At 47.2% G+C, this 20,155-nt stretch overlaps 1 protein-coding gene across 5 annotated transcripts; it reads left to right on the top strand.

The window, feature by feature from the left end:
- The first annotated feature begins 422 nt into the window (after positions 1-422).
- On the top strand, positions 423-19,236 carry KIF2C (kinesin family member 2C). Of its 5 annotated transcripts, XM_015066837.3 has the most exons (21): positions 424-601; positions 1,475-1,569; positions 4,628-4,729; positions 4,902-4,950; positions 6,563-6,685; positions 7,815-7,937; positions 8,486-8,586; positions 9,261-9,356; positions 9,804-9,858; positions 9,948-10,110; positions 12,142-12,232; positions 12,491-12,554; positions 12,633-12,724; positions 13,515-13,657; positions 14,438-14,642; positions 14,766-14,876; positions 15,690-15,757; positions 16,034-16,139; positions 16,232-16,345; positions 18,370-18,493; positions 18,589-19,236. In XM_015066837.3, exons 1-21 carry the CDS (start codon positions 538-540, stop codon positions 18,669-18,671), a joined length of 2,172 nt encoding a protein of 723 aa, XP_014922323.1. In that variant the 5' UTR covers positions 424-537; the 3' UTR covers positions 18,672-19,236. The 5 variants fall into 5 exon arrangements, with proteins under 5 accessions (XP_014922324.1, XP_014922323.1, XP_026915178.1 ...); XM_015066838.3 differs by lacking the exon at positions 7,815-7,937 and having other exon boundaries at positions 423-601; XM_027059377.2 differs by lacking the exons at positions 424-601; positions 1,475-1,569 and adding an exon at positions 2,637-2,658.
- Positions 19,237-20,155: the final 919 nt, after the last annotated feature.

Raw genomic sequence — 20,155 nt, forward strand, 5'->3', positions numbered from 1 at the left:
AGTTCCTCATTTAAACTTCGCAGTAACTCCGTGAGGGAAAAAGCATGCTCCTCACTGGGCAAAGGAAACCGAGTCCAGTTTCTAACCTGCTCAAAATCACTGAGCTAGTAACTGAAGAAGTCGGGATTGGAACCCATTTCTGTAGGGGCCCAACAGCACTCGGTCTCAAACACCATACTGGAGTTTCTCAGTTTTGGGGAGGTCAGCCGCGCAGCAGGCTCTCAGCAAGACGCCCGGAACAGGCTACCTGCAGCCCGGCGTGCGGGCCAAGCTCCCAGGAGCCCCAGCGCGCAGAGGTATGACCAGACGGATGGGCGGTCTTAGGAGCCGGAAAACCGACCGTAGACTACATATCCCAAAAGGCTGCGGAGGGCGCCGCGGACTGGCGGTAGCGAGGCCGGCGACAGCGTGATGACGTTCTCAGGGACGCTGGCGCGCGGGATTTAAACTGCGGCGGTTTGCGCGGCGTTAAGACTTCGTAGGGCTGGCGGAGCTGTGGTTGTTTGTATTTCGCGTTTCTTTTCCCCGCGACTGCCCATGGACTCGTCGCTTCAGGCTCGCCTGTTTCCCGGTCTCACCATCAAGATCCAACGCAGTAATGGTGAGAGGCTGGGTCGCGAGGCCAAGGGGACCTGTGGGCTGTGAGATGGCTGAAATTACTGCCCCTCCCCAAACGGCAGGGCCGAGATGCTGTTAGGGATTCCCCCGCTTCCACCCGGTTTGGGTCTCTGCACTAGCGTTGCGTCTCTTCTACCCAGGTGCAGGGGCCTCTGCGCTGGCTGTGGGTCCCCTTCCCATCCTCGGCAGTGGGCGGGGCTCCTCCCTGTCAGAGGACCTCCCAGGAAAATTAGGGTTGCTAGATTCACTTCACTTCCAGACTTCTCCGCTGAAATTGCTATGCCCTTGTAGGGACCTCGGCTTCCTGGCCCCTTTACTCTCCTCTAAATATTCCGCGCTTGCAGTATGTCAGGCACTGGGATTCAGGGTTAATCAGTAGAAAAGATCCCTGCTTTTCAGGAGCTTGAAGTTCTGCCCTCTTTTTTTTGGTTAAGCAGCTACCAAATCTCTGGCAGGTGTAATACCCTGTCATTAGGAGAATGGTCAGACATAACCGTCTGGTAGGGCAACCCGAGGGCGCCAGAGCGTCAGTGGGAGTTGAGGAACAGTACCCAAGAACTAGAGTGACTCCCCTGCCCAGACATACCTTCCACTCACTGTAGGCCCTCTTTTGAGTGGGAATGGATCCTTATTCCCTGCAGCTCAGTTTTAAGACCTGTTTCCTGCCTACCTCACCGTGGGATGTTCTAAAGGTGAGGAGTTGAATGTTAAAAGCCAGGGGTTGTATTTGTTTCCTGGTGTTAAAAAGAAAGAAAAAGGCAGCTGTTCCTTCCTTCAGGCCAACTCCACGTTGAGAATCTCTGTGGGATCCTAAAAGTGAAAAAGATGGGTAAATTCTGGACTTTTTATACTGTAGGCATAATTCACAGTGCTAATGTAAGGACTGTGAACTTGGAGAAATCCTGTGTTTCAGTGGAATGGACAGAAGGAGGTGCCACAAAGGGCAAAGAGGTAAGTTCTGTGAAAATGCCTCTACCACATTTAACACCTTACTCCCTATGAGATCTGTGTGAAGGGGCATCTGGCTGGCTCAGTTGGTAGTGCATGCGACTCGGGGTCCTGATTTCGAGCTTCACAATGGACAGAGAGATTACTTTAAAGACAAACAAAAAGCTTTCTGTGGAAATGGAACTTGTGAGAACCTTATTTCTGATCCTGCCTTGTCCTCCCTAATCTTGAACATGGTCTTCTTTGGACCTATTAGGATTTTATTTAGTTGGGCCTGATCTAAATTGAAGCAATCAACAGTTTCTGGTGTGTTTGAAGAGGACAAACTGCACAGAATCCTAAAACCTTGCTTACCTACGCTAGCTTCTGAGTGCAAACTACCTACAATATCGGTTTGGGGAGCAAAACTGATAACCCAGTTGAGACAAAAGTATGTTTCTGAAACCCCAAGTAACAGAAGGCAACTTGTGATAAATGGCACAGATGAATAGTGCTTGAGCAGCTCAGAGGTAGTAACTCACTGAGGACGAGCTTGACTGGTGGGGATGTGGTGGGAAGGTGTAGCAGAAACAATAGTGAGATAGATGGCCTTCATCGAGACTAGTGAAGAAGCTTGCTCCAGGCAGTGGGAAGGCTCAGGATGCTGGACAGTTGAAAGGGGGGACCAGAGGGTTATCATCTCTGGCACTAAGATGTTTAAGGTTTTATTCTGTAGGTACTTGGGAGCCTTGGGAAGATTTTGAGAAGAGGAGAGATGTGACGAAGGCATTTATGTTTTAGAGGCATTGTGGTGTGGTAAAAATTTCACTGGGCTAGGAGTATGGAAACCTGGATTCTAGTCTGGCTCTGCCACTATTTTGTGTTCTCAGACATGCTTCCACCTCTCTTAGAAAATCAGTTTCCTTACGAAAAAAATGAGGATGATAATATCTACTTAATAAGGTTATTGTGAGGATTTGTTCAACAGATACTTTTGTACTGGTTCCAAAATGCCAGACGGAATACTGAAGTGAATAAGACAGACCTGGACCCTCTTCATGGAACTTAATGAGATAACACATGTAAAGGACTTGTCTAGCATAGTGCCTTATGGTAGGTAAGCAGATACTTAGTGGTATATTTTAGAAATAAAAGGATTGAATACTTTACAATATCTGCTCTTAAATCAAGAGGTTCCTAAAATTCTTTTCAACCAGCTATTAGAAGTTCCTTGTGATTTTTGTTTGCTTATTTTTGTTGTTTGTTTAGAAATATACCTCTTGTTGGGTCTCACACCAGCTCAGATACTGCCTTTGGAATAAGGTCTAAACTTCTTAGTGAGGCATTCAAAGCTTTTTCAGGATAAAAACTTTTTTCTTTGTACCACACACTCTTCCAAAGTATGCTGTGTCAGGGTCAAATGCATCAGGTCCCCACTTTGTGTCCATGCCTAGTGCCTTGCTGCCTTCACACAGTCACTCTTACTCCTTCCTCCTGGGATGCTCATCCTGAATCATCAGTGTGAGAGTTAATGTCAGAACTAGGGTTAAAACATTGATCTCCTATATTGTCTGTTTTCTATGGTTTAAGTGTTGGAAATGGGAGGAATGTGTAGTAAGGGTCTATAGCTGCCCAAGAATTGGGGACAAAAGTGTGGTTATTAAAGTACCCTTAAGCTTTTGCTTTTAAACAGTACTCTGTCCCTGTTTATCCTGTGCTGCTTTGGTTTCTTGCCTTCTGTGCATATGACTTTTCCATTAGAATATGAGCTAATTAGGGGCACCTGGGTGACTCAGTCGTTTAAGCATCCAACTTCAGCTCAGGTCATGATCTCACTGTTTATGAGTTCAACCCCCATGTCTGGCTCCACACTGATGGTGCAGAGCCTGCTTGGGATTCTCTCTCTCTGCCCTTTATGTGAGCATTCTCTCTCTCTCTCTCTCTCTCTCTCTCTCTCTCTCTCTCTCTCTCTTAAATAAATAAACTTAAAAAAGAAAAAAGAATAGGAGCTAACTGAAGGCCAGGGCAATATATGTGTTAATTCATCTTTGAATATCTTCCCTCTATTGCCTTAATTGTGCCTAATAAATGTTTGAATAAGCTAATTAATAAATATAGGTTGCATTGTAGGAGTTAAAGCTTTCACCCTGGAGTACATGCTTCAGCTCTGGAACATTTCAAGATTGGTTGGTACTGGGGCACCTGGGTGGCTCAGCCGGTTAGCATCCGACTTCAGCTCAGGTCATGATCTCACAGTCTGTGAGTTCGAGCCCCTCGTTGGGCTCTGTGCTGACAGCTCAGAGCCTGGAGCCTGCTTCAGATTCTGTGTCTCCCTCTCTCTCTGCCCCTCCCCTGCTCATGCTCTGTCTCTCTCTGTCTCAAAAATAAATAAAAACATTAAAAAAAAAAACTTAAAAAGAAAAAAAAAGATTGGTTGGTACTATTTTGGTGTGTTTGAACTGCTGTGAAGTATGCTGATGAAGTTTGAGTTGCTCCTGGAGGGTGGCAGGGCTCTGGTGATGTAAACCTAGAATTGTGACCTCAACTGCAGGCATGTGCAGGAAGTTGTTATTGGGGAAGAAGTTTCTGGGCCCAGTAGAAAATGTAGGTAGACTTAGGGTTAGGTAGCAGCTCTTGGGAACTTGTCCCCGCCCATAAGATCCTGAAGGGCCCTCCAGTTTGACTATTGCCGGGACAGTTAGGACTTGTTTCCTCCTCCATGTCATCTAGCAAGAGGTGCTCAAGGGACTGTGCCCAGCAGGACCTCACTGCCCAGCAGAACAGTAGGGAAACCAAGTGGCCTACATCTACTGTGGACTACCTGACTGGTTACCTGTCTGTCTGCCCTCCTCTTTACCTCGTTCTCATCACCAACATCTACCATTGGCTTGGCAATCAGAAACAAGTATTCATCTAGATGGTAAACCGTGACTAAGGGCTATTTGTTTATAGTTGTTGGTACTTGGTGGAACTTAAAAGTTGATAATGTCTGAATCTAGGAGTACTAGCATTGGTTGTAGAGATGCAATTGGGTTGAAGAAGCTATGTTATTCCACTGAAATTTTTTACTTGCTCTTTGCAGATTGATTTTGATGATGTGGCCGCAATAAACCCAGAGCTTTTACAACTTCTTCCCTTACACCCAAAAGACAATCTGCCCCTGCAGGAAAATGTAACAGTCCAGGTAGGTGCTTGTCATCTGGCTGAACCAGTGCCCCAGATGATTTGCTTGGCTTGCTGGCTTTTGCTGATTTTCTGGAACTGCCTAGGACTTCAGCATAACACATGGATCTAAGATAAGTCCTTAAAAATTGATAGGAACCACATATTGTGATGTTTTTGTTTTTATTTTACAGAAACAAAAACGCAGATCAGTCAACTCCAAAATTCCTGCTCCTAAGGAAGGTAAATAGATTTTTACTGGCTTATCGTCATGGGGTTTGAGCCCAGGATAATATTCCTGGGGCACAGGAAGCTGTGAAATAGACTCATTGCTCCACTTTAGCAGGTGGCTCTATGTGGGCTGAGTCCTACCCTGTCTTCTAAGCATCTTAGTGAAGAAGAATCGAACCTACAGGGAGGTTTTGGTCAAAAGGTACAAAGTTTCAGTATGAGAAATAAGTCCTCGAGATCTAATGTACATCTGGCCTGTGATTAACAACACTGTATTATATACTTGAAATTTTACTATGAGGGTGGATCTTATAATAAATACCCTAACCACAAAACAAAAATAAACAAAATACAAAGCAAAGAGAGTGGGAGCAAACCTTAGGAAGAGATGGGTAAGTTTATAGCATTGATTATAATGATAGTTTCATGGGTGTTTATTTATCTCCAAAATATCGAGTTAAACACATTAGATATCTACAGTTTTTGGTATTTCAATCATACTTCAAGAAGTGCTTTTTTTTTTTTTATTTTTAAGTGTATTTATTTTGAGAGAGAGTGTGAGCAGGGGAGGGGCAGAGAGAGGGAGGGAGGGGGGAGAGAGAAAGAAAGAGAAAGAAAGAAAAGAAAAGAAAGAAAGAAAGGAAGGAAGGAAGAAAGAAAGAAAATGGGCAAGAGAATGAGTGGGGGAGGGGCAGAGAGAGGAGGAGACCGAGGATCCGAAGCAGGTGCTGTGCTGACAGCAGAGCTCGATGTGGGGGGCTCAAACTCAAATTGTGAGATCATGACCTGAACTGAAGTCGGACACTTAACTGACTGAGCCACTCACGCGCCCCTATACCATGTGTTCTATTTCCAAATTTCTGACTTACTTTATAGGTGATGAATTGTTTCTCTCTTATGGAGGTAAACTATATAAATGGGTAGAAATTAATAAGAATTCAAATATAACTCAGTTGTTTCTCTTAGTTAAGCATTCTTATAAGATTCCAGAAAATCAGTGTAGCTGACCCATGGGTTTCTGATGATGTGCCCCAGGTCTGGCTCTGTAAAGCATCCTGAAGCAGTGGAAAAATCCAAAATCCAAATCCCAGACTTTGGAATCTAACAGTTTTGGGTTAACATCCTGGCTCCAACACTTACTACAGTGTGGAAGTTCCTTAATTTCTCTGAGCCTTATTGTCCCCTTCCATCAGATGGGAAGACTGATATTTACCTTACAATGTTGTTTTGAAGTATGGGAAGATTGTACAATGATAGGTGTTGCTGCTGTTAAGGTTAATAATGCTTTTTTCCAGGGATTAGGTCTGTCTCTTCAGAAAGGATTTCGGATTGGCTGTAGGTCCCTCCATTTACTCAGGACAGTTGCTCTTGTGGGAGATATCCTTGCCCTTGGGAGCTCTCAGATTGGCAGAATGTGAATAGACTAGTTTTGGGGTCACTAGTACTTGGCCTTTCTAATTTTTCCTTTCCTTGGGTGGAAGGAGTGGGAAGTTGGGCTCTTTTTCCTGGTGATCTGGACCCATCCCACCCTATACAGAATCTTGGAGGGTTGCCCCCTAGTGGCCCCCATCAGCCCTCCTGATCATGCCCCACTGATTGGCTGCTGCTGCCCTTGGTGTTTCAGGTCTCCGAGGCCGCTCCACCCGAATGTCCACTGTCTCGGAGGTTCGAATTACCACTCAGGAGAATGATATGGAGGTGGAGCTACCAGCGTCTACAAATTCCCGCAAGCAGTTTTCAGTTCCCAGTGAGTAATGAATTTGTTTTTCCTGTTTGAGGCTCTGCAGCAGCTGCTCATATATTGCCCTGTCCCTGTTCTGAAATACCCTGAGATATCTACATTCCCCTGTCTTCAGTTCTATTCTGCTCCCTTATTTGGAAATCGTTTAATAATTTTACTCTTTAATTTTATTGAAACATTACACACACACACACACACACACACACACAAAGAAAAGCGACCATATCATTTAGTTCACAAACCGAACGTACTCACATAACTCAATCAAAGCATTATGAGCAACCCAAAAATCCCCCTCAAGTTCCCTTCCAGTTCATAAGCCCCTATATTAAGTACCTATAATCTTGACTTCTGATACCATAAATTAGATTTTTCCCTTTTTGGACTTTATATAAATAGAATTTGAAAAATATTTTTAATTGTTAAATTTTATTAGATAAAGCAGGTACAGATTGTGTAAGATAGACAGTCATTACATCTTACATGTATCAAATTCAGCTCTAATAAAATGAATGTGAACAAGAGGGTCACAACCAGGTATGGGAAGTAGCAAGTTGTCATGGGCTTTCTGGGGTTGAATCAATATGTTGTTGCTCAGGTTTCTGTTACTCCTGGCTTTTCAGTCTTTGTCCCTCTTAACCCAGGTTCCAAGACTTGGAGAAGTCTGGCTTTTTCTTCCAAATACGCCCTGGCCTGAGAACCCAAGCTTGGGTGAAGCCTAAAGTCTTTAGGCCTTTAGAGGCTTTCCCTTTGTGGTGAAGTCCATGCTGAGCCACTCACATACCTTCAAAGATATATATTCTTTTTTATTTAAAGATTTTATTTTTAAGTAATCTCTACACCAAACTTACAACCCTGAGATGAAGAGTCGCATGCTCTACCGACTGAGCCAGCCAGACACCCTACCCTCTAAGACTTTTGATCCCAGGAGTCAGCCCCTGTAGAGACTGGTTGGGTTCAGGGTTTGGGCTGAAGTGAGGGGAAAAGCCCAAGCTCTGCTCACACGGTGGGAGCCCAAGGTTTTGCTGAGCTGGCGGTCAGTTGCACTCCTCCTGACCCACGACCTGTTAGGGCTCAGAGGAGCACAGCTCTGGTATGCCTGCCTGCTTCTCCAATGACTCTTGTTCCCCCACAGCTGGACCCCCTAGGCCCTCCTGCCCTGCAGTGGCTGAAATACCATTGACGATGGTCAGTGAGGAGGCAGAAGAGCAAGTCCATTCCATCCGAGGCAGCTCTTCTGCAAACCCTGTGAACTCAGGTAGACACACTGAGCTGTCTGCTGCCCTGCTCCTAGTGCAGGACAGGTTGTTATATCCTCTCCCAAACCTGGCCTGCTTTGGCACCTGACTTCAAATCATGTTTATCACGTGGGGGCATATTTCCTGTGGCCATCGCATCAGTCTTTCACAAGAGGTGACCTTGTTCCCACCAGCTGGCAGGAGCCCTCTAATGTAGTTGAGGTGTTGCCATAGCTCAAGTCTTGGCCAACACCTGAAAAACAGCCCAGAATGCCCATCAAAATCAATCAGGGATGGTATCACCTCTTGTGGTTGTTGAGAAAATGCCACAGAGACACGGAGAGAGCTTGGGTTAGGCCTAGAGCGCTTGTGCAGGTCTTTACTTTGCAGGCTTAGCCTACAACGGGTAGAGTCATATCTGTTGCTTCCTCTCCTTGCATATAGTGGTTTAAGAGCAAGGGTCTAAGGAAGGCCTAGGCCTGGGAATGGCCCTTGACTCAATAGAACAGCTGGAAGAGAGTAGGCTGGCTGGCCTAGACAGGTAAAAGTGGGCTTCCTTCTTCCCCAGTTCGGAGGAAATCATGTATTGTGAAGGAAATGGAAAAAATGAAGAACAAGCGAGAAGAGAAGAGGGCCCAGAACTCTGAAACAAGAATAAAGCGAGCTCAGGTACCTTTCTTAGGTCAAGGGTTTTTGGACAGGCATTCTTAATTGCAACCTCACCAGCAGCAGAGATACAGCTGGGCCCCAGCGTTTCTGAGGCTCCAGTTCTGATATCCAGGAAATTTAACTGGTTTTTCATCTGGATTCAGAGAAAAAATAAATCAGATATTTTTCTGAAGCCCTTTGGGTGGGGAATATTTCATGCTGATCATCCAGTAGGCACACCCATCACAGTGCAGTGGCCAACAGAGCTGCTGGGCAGAGTTGCCTGTTTTCCCCCCGACCCCCACCTCCACCACCTAATTGTGTATATGGGGCAGGGGTTTGGGGTTGCAATAAAGTCCCAGTTTGGAGCACTTCCCCTCAGTTGGATTAATTGCTCCAGGGAATCTCAATCTGCTGGTCTCCTAAGAAGGGGACAGTGGCCCTCGCCCTAGTTCCTAGAGTGGTTGAATGCATGCCTAAAACCTACCATCCCCCACCACCAATCTCTGTTCCCAGGGCCTTTGCTTCTGAGTTCTCAGCCTAGAGCCAGGGTGGGAGGAAGGTAAGATGTGGGAGGGCTTTGTCAACTGAAGGGCTGTGTGTATATAAAGAGCTGTTGCTGATGCTTCAGCACTAAGCTCTGAGAGCATTTACATGTCAGCAGTCAGTCCTTTATTTGCCCTTGTCCCAAACAGGAGTATGACAGCAGCTTTCCAAACTGGGAATTTGCCCGGATGATTAAAGAATTTCGGGCTACTTTGGAATGTCATCCACTTACTATGACAGATCCTGTAAGTAAACCTAAAAGGCTTCCATCTCTCCTTCCTGAGTGTGTGTACAATTGAGAGACAAATCTCCTCTTTAAGGATGTGAGAGCTTGCAAGAATCTCCACTTACCCTTGAGGATATTTTTAATACCTTTAATGGGCTGGAGCTAGCAAGGCTGGATGGGAGAGTCAGCTGCATAAAGTGTCACCCTCTTCACTTCCATAGGTTGGCTAGATCCTTACTAATAATCGTGTAAGTAGCACTGAAACCTGTAGGCAGCAGGGTGAGAAAACTGGGAAGGAAGTTCAAAGCTGCCTGACTGTTTTTGAGAGTAACTAATGGTGGAGCTGGGGTCCCAGTATTAGGTCTTGGCCCTTGAATGAGCCAGAGATGGGATTGGAAGAGGAGGAGTTCTTTCAGTATTGCTCTGACCTTTTGGTGGTTGGTTGTCTTCTTTCATCCTTTTGAAGATCGAAGAGCACAGGATATGTGTCTGTGTGAGGAAACGCCCGCTAAATAAACAAGGTAAGCCCTGATCAGTCAGAAGGAGGCTTTTGACTGACTGACCTTCTCCATGTCCAGGAATCATCCCCTGAAATACTCTTCTTCTGCAGAATTGGCCAAGAAAGAAGTTGATGTGATTTCTGTTCCCAGCAAAGGCCTCCTCTTGGTCCATGAGCCCAAGTTAAAAGTGGACTTAACAAAGTATCTGGAGAACCAAGCCTTCTGCTTTGACTTTGCATTTGATGAAACAGCTTCAAATGAAGTTGTCTACAGGTTAGTTTCTTGGCCTCTTTTATTTCCCTTTCCCAGCCTTCCTCTTGTCAATGTGGGATATTGTACTATTCACCGCCACACTGATCTCTGAGGCCTTTCTTGGCCTCCTCATATTTTCTTTGGATCAGCCATTACAGAGCTGGTTCTGGCTCTGTCTCCTGGCACCAGGAAGGCCCAGTTTGGGCTTGTCACATCCCATTTTGTATCTTTAGCAGTGCATCCTCAAATGGATTACAAGTGAGGTATTACCCATTGTACTCTCTGAGGCTGGGTTGGGCAGGTCGAAGGGATTCTTCCAGTGTCTTATACAGCCACTCCATTACCCACTGAGCTTAGCAGACTCAGCAAAGACTAGGACTGCTCTATCTAATACAGCACCACCAGCCTCATGTGGCTATTCAAATGAAAGTTAAATAAAATTAAGAAGTCAATTTTTTTTTTTTTCTTTTTTTTTGGCTTGAACTCACAACTCGGAGATCAAGAATTGCTTTCTCTACCAACTGAGCCAGCCAGGTGTCTCAGAATTCATAAAAAAAAATTTTTTTTTAATGTTTATTTATTTTTGAGAGAGAGAGAGCACGTGCACAAGCAGGAGAGGGGCAGAGACAGAGGAAGACACAGAATCTGAAGCAGGCTCCAGGCTCTGAGCTGTCAGCACAGAGCCCAATGCAGGGCTTGAACTCACAGTGAGATCATGACCTGAGCTGAAATCAGATGCTTAGCTGGCTGAGCTGCCCAGGTGTCCCAGAATTCAATTCATTAGTCACACTAGCCACATTTTAAGAGCTTGACAGCCACCTGTGGTAGTGGCTGCTATTAGCACAGTAAAGAACATGTCCACCACCACAGAAAGTTCTATAAACAACACTGCTCTAGACCAGAGGTTGACAAACTATAGCCCATGGGCCAGATTTGGTTTGCAATTCCTTTATTTATTTATCTATCTATCTATTTATTTATTTTTGAGAGACAGCATGAGACAGAGCACAAGTTGGGGAGGGGCAGAGAGATAAGGAGACACAGAATCTGAAGCAGGCTCCAGGCTCCAAGCAAGTGTTCAGCACAGAGCCTGATGTTGGGCTCGAACCCACGAACCATGAGATCATGACTTGAGCCAAAGTCAGTGACTTAACTGACTGACTGAGCCACCCAGGCGCCCCTGCAATTCCTTTTTATATGGTTCTCAAAATAAGAATGAATGGTTTCTGTGTTTTTAAAGGATCGTTTTTAAAATCATGTGACAGTAAGGGGCACCTGGATACCTCAGTCAGTTAAGCATCTGACCTCAGCTCAGGTCACGATCTCACAGTTTCTGGGTTCAAGCCCCATGTTGGGCTCTCTGCTGTCAGCGTGGAGCCTGCTTTGGATCCTTTGTCCCCTCTTTCTCTGCCCCTCCCTGACGTGGGTGCGTGCTTGCTGTCTCTCTCTCTCAAAAATTTTTTTTAAATTTATTTTTTAAATTTACATCCAATTTAGTTAGCATATAAATAAACATTTTTTTTTTTTTAATGTGGTAGTGGGGTGCCTGACTGGCTCAGTCAGTGGAAGGTGCAACTCTTGATCTCAGTGTGGTGAGTTCTAGCCCCATTTGGGTGCAGAGATTACTTAAAAATAAAATCTTTAAAAAAAAAAAAGGTGACAGAGACCTATGTGGCCTAAAATGTTTTAGAGTCCTACTTTAGAGGGTTTCCTCTGATCTTTGTAGTGTTTCTTATGCTGGCAGTCAGCTACTAAGCTCAGGGTTTCATCTTGGGTCTCCAGAGTCAGACAAAGGGCTGATGGCTCAGTTAGAGTGTAGGCCACCAGCTTACTCTTGGCAGGTCAGTCCAGTCCTCCCCAGTTGGCTGGGAGAATTTCAGATTTGTAAGTGGGGCTGGGGTCCAGTGGGACCACTTTGCAGAAGAGGAGTGCTATTGTTTGGAAGGAGGAATTGAAGACTGCAGTAGTTCTGCAGTGGAAGGGCAGTAGGACCACATTCTAGGGAGCACATTTTGGGGAGAGATGTATACTCTTTCCTGTCCTTTCTCCCAGGTTCACAGCAAGGCCACTGGTCCAGACAATCTTTGAAGGGGGAAAGGCAACCTGTTTTGCATATGGCCAGACAGGAAGTGGGAAGACACATGTGAGTATTCAGCCCGGGCAGGGAGCAAACCAGCCCATGGTGTCACACTGGGTCCCTGTAAAGGAAGCAGGTAAGTTGCTTGCAGAAAGTCCCCTTGGTACAGATGCCCTATCACCAGACACTCTTGTTGTGCCAGATGCCTTAGCAGGTACAGCTTCTCAGCTTTGATGTGGTGGCCCACTGTGGTAATGGAGCCACTAGTGCTCTGGCCTAGGCCCAGGGTCCTTTACCACAGTCTTCTGCCCCTTCCGTTTGCAGACTATGGGCGGAGACCTCTCTGGGAAAGCCCAGAATGCATCCAAAGGGATCTATGCCATGGCCTGTAAGTAGTGTGTTCTGTCCCACTTGGGTTGGGCACAGAAAGGCAGGTTGCTTACTTAATCCAGGCTCTCTCTCATAGCCCGAGATGTCTTCCTCCTGAAGAATCAGCCTCGCTACCGGAACCTGGGCCTGGAAGTCTATGTGACCTTCTTTGAGATCTATAATGGGAAGGTAGCTAGCTGGCAGGGAGCCCGTCTCTACTGTTGGGGTCACTGAACTTTCTAAAACCTTGAGGTTGGCTAGAAATTGTAGAAACCAAGCAGCCTGTGGGCTGTCAAGCCTTTAATGGGCTGCTCTGTCCTATCATTGTGGGAGGTTTCATCTGATGGTGGGATGGTGCCCAAGCTCAGCAAGTATGGCAGGAACACTCCTCGGGGCTCCTTCTCACATGTCTCACATGGGAGGTTTGCCTTGTGTGTGCCCTGTCCTCCCTCGACCCACCTCCTTATAACCTTTCTACTCTTCCCCTGATTGTGTACATTCATTTTCATGTTCATACTCTCTTTCTCTCACTCTCTCCCCTACCCCTTATACTCCATACCTTCTACCTCCACCTCTGTACTCTGCATTTGCAGAGTTGCCTTCCTCAGAGCAGGATCTTGATAATAATAATGGCTAATGTTGATTATTGGTGTAGTATCATGTGCTAAGCACTTGTCTCAACTCATTCAATCGTTATAACCTATGAGGAAGTATTCCCATCATTATTCTGCAGATGAGGAATAAGCCTGGAGTAGTTGAGTACTGGTCAAGGCTCCCATAGCTGGCAAAGTAGCAGGGTCATATCAAACTGAGGCAGCCTGATTCAGCTTTCAAGTGTACTGCCCGCCACCCAGCTTAGCTTCTCTCTGCCTTCTCTGCTGCCAGCTCTTATCGAAGCTGGGACAGGCCCTGAAGGAGGGGGTGTAGGTAGGGTGTCCAGGACCTAATGGCCTTATCCTTGTTCCCCTGCCTGGCACAGCTGTTTGATCTGCTCAACAAGAAAGCTAAGCTGCGCGTGCTGGAGGACGGCAAGCAGCAGGTGCAGGTGGTGGGGCTACAGGAGCATCTGGTTAGCTGTGCTGACGATGTCATCAAGATGATCGACATAGGCAGTGCCTGCAGGTCAGAGTTCTGGTGAGGGGAAGGGGCCACCTAATGCCCGGTTCAGGTGATAGACCCCCGCTCTGAGCCCATTGCTGTTTCCACAGAGCGCCACTCTCTGCAGCTTGGTGAGGGCTGTGAGGGCCTCTGCCGTAAGGACTCTCAATAGGGCAGATGACCCAGGGCAAGAGGCTCATCAGGAGCAAGTGTCTTAAATCTAACCAAGGTAGACTTTATTTCCAGGTCCTTACCCCAAATCATCCTTCCTGACTTCTTGAGGTTTCTTCTTGCTGTCCCCTCCCTCTGTGGTAGGAGACAAGCTCTGGATCTAGTCTGGGCTGGAAGGGATGGGGTCATAGCTTCTATACAGAGGTAGGGAAGTGCTCTTCCACCAGGCATGGTGCAGTGGAATGCTGGGTGGCTTATGGAGGCCCAGGGAGGGGGTTGCCCTCTCCAAGCCTCTCAAGCTTTCACAAGTGGTTCATGACAACCCCTCCTCCTCATGTGCCCTGCAACACAGGCAACTCCCCTTCCCCATGTGCTTTTGGGCCCTCTGGGCTGGCTAAGGCCTAGCACAGAATCTAGTACTTTCACTGCAGGAAAACTTGCCAGATCTGGAGGTAGAGGGAAAGCTGCTGCCCAGGAAGGGCAAAACAGAAATCTGGGATAAGAAAACACAGGACTGCTTAGAGTCTTGACCTGTGTCCTTTGTACAGAGAACTCAGTGCTGTGGAGTGGGGTGGCTTGAACTCTGGGGAGCCACAGTGGCTCATAACCTTTCTTTGCCCTCCTTTGCCACAGGACTTCTGGGCAGACATTTGCCAACTCCAACTCTTCCCGCTCCCATGCCTGCTTCCAGATTCTTCTTCGGGCCAAAGGGAGAGTGCATGGCAAGTTCTCTTTGGTGGATCTGGCAGGGAATGAGAGAGGTGCGGACACTTCCAGTGCTGACCGGCAGACTCGCATGGAGGGTGCAGAAATCAACAAGAGTCTCCTGGCTCTGAAGGTAGCAGGGCCGAAACAGGTGGTTGGCCTGGAGGACTGCTGGTGGAGGGAGGGAGGGAGAGAGGGAGGGAATGGGCAACTCAAGAGGAAGAAAGGGACCTCAGTGGCTCCTGCTGCCCCACAGGAGTGCATCAGGGCCCTGGGACAGAACAAGGCTCACACCCCATTTCGAGAGAGCAAGCTGACACAGGTGCTGAGGGACTCCTTTATCGGGGAGAACTCAAGGACCTGCATGGTGAGTAGGGTCACTTTGGAGGTGGTATAGGAAGATGTTGAGTCCTGTCTCTGGGCAGAAGGCTTGGTGCCCTTGGCTACCTGGGTTTCCAGGCTCAAACTTTACTGGGCACCCCCCACTGCTTTTTAGTACCAGGTTCCTCTTTGGCTATTCAAGAGGGAAGGAGAGGATCTGCTCCCTTTACTATATGTCTGTGCAGCTCTTGGTTTGGGGTCCAAAAGGGCCTTACCTGATGAAAAGGGGCCTCAGAATTCAGAAGGATGGCCTGTGGGAAAGCAGGAAAGCAAAATTCTCCCCTTCTATGGTTTCCCTCAGGTTCACTGGCTCCTAATTAAGTACACAGGAAAGGGGTATGGCCTCAAATGACTTTTTGTTCCCTTCCTTATTTTATCTACAAGCCTGCTGGCTAGGATCTGCCTTCTTACCCTCTAAGGAATCTCCTCTTCCTACTGGAGATTCCTTCCTCCTTCCTTCCTCTTCCCTGTCTACTAGGGAAGGTAGGAATTTCTGACTAAGCCACAGAGCCTTGAGATGTGACCTTGGTGAAAGAGTCCATAAAGAGATAAAACAACAGGGGTATCCAGATGCACCTTTAAAGGCAGGGAACCAATTTTTAAGGTGCCTTAGTTTTCAGTGCCTGGGGCAAATTGCCTGGCACAGACTAGGCGCTTAGTTAGCTCTCCACCCCAATACTGTGTGGGTGTCAGCAGCTCAAAGAGACGACTCCTGGCAGTATCCAGTACTAGGCAGTCCAGCGCCTTTACCCTACCCTGTGATCCTCAACCCTTAACTGCCTATTTCCCCGTTTTGCAGATTGCCATGATCTCACCAGGCATAAGCTCCTGCGAATATACTTTAAACACACTGAGATATGCAGACAGGTACTAGTACCCATGACCAGTGGGATGGGGAGACGGGTGCAGGAGGGGGGAAAGGAAGAGGGAGGAAGTCTGGAGCCTCAGTGCCTACTGTATATTCTTCTGTGACTCAGTGAATCTGAGTTCAGACATGTCCCAGTCCCCTTCAAGCCTTAATGTGAAGCCAGCATGGCAGCTTGGCCAATGTAAAAGCTGCCGAGCCTCATGGTCTGAGTAATGCTGCAGTCCTGTGAGTGCCAAAGAGGTTCCTGTGGGATCTGAGACCTTCTTGTTCCTCAGGGTCAAGGAGCTGAGCCCCCACAGTGGATCCAGTGGTGAGCAACCAACTCAAATGGAAACAGAAGAGATGGAAGCCAGCTCCCATGGGTCCCTGATCACAAGCAATGTAAGGTGAAGGGTGGGGCCAGGCAGGATGGAAACGTGGCCTATCGAGGGAAACTAGGCCATACTGTTGTACCTCTCCTTTTGGCCCCTCAGTTCTCCAAAGAAGAGGAGGAACTGTCTTCGCAGATGTCCAGCTTTAATGAAGCCATGTCTCAGATCAGGGAGTTGGAGGAGAGGGCCATGGAAGAGCTCAAGGAGATAATACAGGTGATGAGCTGGTCCTGGTTAGGGATGGACTGGATATCCACCCCAGCACAGGCCCTCAGCAGTGCTCAGAACCATTCCTTGAGCATGACCTGGGCTTTGCTCCCACGGTCTTCAGGTAGGGATGGCAAGAGGCAGACCTTTACCTAGTATTCCTCGATTGTCCACCTATTCATCTAGCTGTTCTAGAACAATGAGTTACCATACCCTTTTCTCCAGCCTGGCCTACACGGGCTTTCCTCCATCCTCCTAGCCAGAGCTAGTCTCTCCCCTCTGTGTTCCTGATCGAGGTTTTGGAGAGTGACTTCTTTGCAGAGATCTTGGCTTGTTTACTCAGTGAATGTTTGGTGAGTACTTTCTATATGCCAACTCCTGTGCTAAAACCAAGGACCAAAAACATCAAGTATGGATAGCATGCCCTAAAGTAAGACTTGCTCAATCCTGACTCTTCTGAGTTGTTTTTTTTTCCCCTGACTCTTCTATTTATAAGCTGATTTCTTTAGGAAAGTCATTTAGCATCACTGGGCCTCAGTTTCTTCATCTCTGAAGTGGGCAAGACAGGATGATTGCATCTGAAGATTAAGAGATATGCTTTTAAAACAGTGCCCAGCACATGGTTAGTGTATAGTAAGTGGTAGATGCTGGTGCTGCTGTGACTCCCGCTGTGGGAGAACAGGGAGAGGGGAGGGGAGGCCCAAGAGTGCACTCTGCCAGTGGGGTATTCAGGGCAGGGTCCAGTGCAGAAAGAAGGACCTTGGGCCACTCAGAAATGAGAAGGGAACATGAAGAGTAAGCGCTTAGGCATGTCCTCCCTCCCTGGAGTGCTCAGGGTACAAATGTGTGAAAGGACATGGTATTTTCAGAAAGAATGAGAGGTTCATTCTACTCAAAGCAAAAGATGTAAGCAAGGGACATTGATTAAATATGTGTCTAGGTCAACAGGTAACCTGATGCTAAAAGACCTATGGCTCACTCCAAAGGCCTGGACTTGGTTATGAGGGCAGTGGATACCTTTGAAGGGAATAGAGTATGGTCAGATCAGATGACGTGGTCTTATCACAGCTTTAGGTACATCACTGTGGCTGCAATGTGGAGTCTGGTTTGGGAATGAGGGAGAGCATGAGTAGAGGCACTTAGGAGTTATGAGAAATTAGGAGATTGTTATAAAGAGTTCAAGAGGGGCACCTGGGTGGTTCAGTCAGTTAAGTGTCTGACTTGGGCTCAGGTCGTGATCTCATGATTCGTGAGTTTGAGCCCTGCGTCAGGTTCGCTGCTGTCAGCACAGAGCCCACTTCATATCCTGTGTCTCCCTCTCTTTGCCCCTCCCCCATGTTTTCTCTGTCACTCTTCTCTCTCTCTCTCTCTCTCTCTCTCTCTCTCTCAAAAATAAACATTTAAAAAAAAAAAGTTCTGGACACCTGGGTGGCTCAGTCGGTTAAGTGCCTGACTTTGGCTCAGGTTATGATCTCAGACTTTGTGGCTTCGAGCCCCACATTGGGCTCTGTGCTGACAGCTCAGAGCCTGGAACTTGCCTCAGATTCTGTGTCCACCTCTCTCTCTGCTCCTCCCCCACTCATGTTCTGTCTCTCTCTGTCTCAAAAATAAACATTAAAAAAAAAAAAGTTCAAGAGAGATGTTGGAGCCTAGACAGAGTGTGGTCATGGTCACCATGAGACTGGAGTGAGGACATGAGACTCAGGTGCCATTTAAGAAGCAGAATTGGTAGGATTTAGGGACCAGCAGGGTGAAAGAATAAAGTTATTATTCCCATTTCCTGTTTGGCATCAAGACAGATTGTGACATTCATCTGACCTGGGGAGAGGGACAAGTTTGGGGTAGGGAAGAGGATGAATTCAAGATGAAGATTTCTACAGGAGCAGGTCAAGAAGCAGAGCACAAGCTATGGCTTAAGGAGTGGGTATCTTGCCTAGGTTGTCTGCATTGCAGATGGTAGGGGCCCAGGAATAATTTGCTAAGTTTATTTGGTCATTTTTGAACTGACAAGGTCCCCCCCCCAATCATTGCAGCAAGGGCCAGGCTGGCTTGAGCTCTCCGAGATGACTGAGCAGCCAGACTATGACCTGGAGACCTTTGTGAACAAGACAGAGTCTGCCCTGGTCCAGCAAGCCAAGCACTTCTCAGCCCTGCGAGGTGGGTGTGGCTGGAGGATGGGGCCTCTGCCCTGAGGGAACGGGGCTTCTGAGACACCCACTAACCCCCAGTGCACCACCACTCCTTCCCTCCAGATGTCATCAAGGCCTTGCGCCTGGCCATGCAGCTGGAAGAGCAGGCCAGCAAACAAATAAGCAACAAGAAACGGCCCCACTGACGACTGCAAATAAAAGATCTGTTTGGTGTCACACCCAGCCTCTTCCCCTCCCCAACCTCCCCAGCAAACTTTGGGCACCTGGTGGGTCTAGTCAGGGTCTGAGCTGGAAAAGGCTTTGGTAAACGCCAAGTATGGAGGCAGCTGGGGAGAGGGTCAGAGTGACAAGGGACACTTCTCTCCTTTTCTTCAGTTACAGCTCTCCAGGGAGCAAGGGTGGGAAGATAGAGCTTTTAGTTACTCTGGGTGTTGCCTTTCTCTCCAGGAGGGGAAGACTCTCTGGTAAAGAGTTCCCTTGGGTGTCCTTCTGCCTCTGAGGACTGGCTGCTGGTAAAGGGCTCCCTGGGGTTATCCTGGCGCTGGGGAGAGGAAAGGAGCCTTTAGTCCAGCTCTCTGCTGGCTCTGGCCTGCCTTCCATGCCCTTGGTTCAGGCACCATGTCTTGTACTCTAAAAAAGTTTCTGGGATCTCTTCCTTGCTGTTTATTGAGGCCCAAGAGGATCCCTGCTGTTTCCTGTTTTACGTGTTTATACATTGTGTCTAACAATAAAGAAAGAGGAAAAAGTCAACCTGTTGACTGGTGTGTGGGAAGGGCTGAGACATGTATGAACCTTCTCGGACTAAGGACAGATATTACTGCACCTTTCCATAGTGCTGATTCTGTACTCTACCTAGGAGGCCAAATCCATACCAGCAGTTTCAATGATGTGGTAAAGCTTCCAATCTCTGCCTTGTTCTGTGCTTACTAGGTCCCAGGTCTTCTGGGAACAGGAGCCATAAGCAGAAAGATGGTGCTTTGTCAGTTACAGTCTTTGCTCAAGACACATTACAGGATTCTGTGGCAACACTGACAAGAAAGCCCTTGGCTTGTTAGGTGGGAAAGGATCTGATGAGCAATACCAGTTTGGTCTTGAAAAATTATAAGTTTGCCAGGTGAACTGAGGAACCAGTCATAGAGCATGGACAGTTGGGAACTGGAAGATTCCAGATTCCTTGCCCTGGAATATGAATTATCAGGGGCGCCTGGGTGGCTCAGTCGATTGAGCGTCTGACTTCAGCTCAGGTCATGATCTCATGGGTTCGAGCCCCGCCTCGGGTTCTGTGCTGACAGCTCAGAGCCTGGAGCCTGATTCGGATTCTGTGTCTCCCTCTCTCTCTGCCCCTAACCCACTCGCACTCTCTCTAAAAAATAAATAAACATTAAAAAAATAAAAAATAACATTAATTATCTAAATAGTAATAAGGTATTAAAAGATTTTTAGCCTAAGTGCCACACAACCAAATGCACATTTTAGAAAGACCTCAGGAAGAAGGGGCACCTAGGTGGCTCAGTCGGTTAAATGAAGACCTGACCAGACCTGACCCATCTTCTCACTTGGAATGGCATATGAGTCCCTCATGGGACCAGCCAGGGGAATCCTTATAAGTCCTCACCTGCTTCAAACTCTTCTTTTTAAAATTTTTAAAATATTTATTTACTTTGAGAGG

The sequence above is a fragment of the Acinonyx jubatus genome, chromosome C1 (genome assembly GCF_027475565.1).
Source record: "Acinonyx jubatus isolate Ajub_Pintada_27869175 chromosome C1, VMU_Ajub_asm_v1.0, whole genome shotgun sequence".
NCBI lineage: Eukaryota > Metazoa > Chordata > Mammalia > Carnivora > Felidae > Acinonyx > Acinonyx jubatus.

Coding starts and splice junctions, on each gene's coding strand:
- KIF2C (XM_015066837.3), top strand. CDS start 538: ATGGACTCGTCGCTTCAGGCTCGCCTGTTTCCCGGTCTCACCATCAAG. Junction 6,686..7,814: donor CAAGCAGTTTTCAGTTCCCA/GTGAGTAATGAA, acceptor GTTCCCCCACAG/CTGGACCCCCTAGGCCCTCC. Junction 12,725..13,514: donor TTGAGATCTATAATGGGAAG/GTAGCTAGCTGG, acceptor TGCCTGGCACAG/CTGTTTGATCTGCTCAACAA.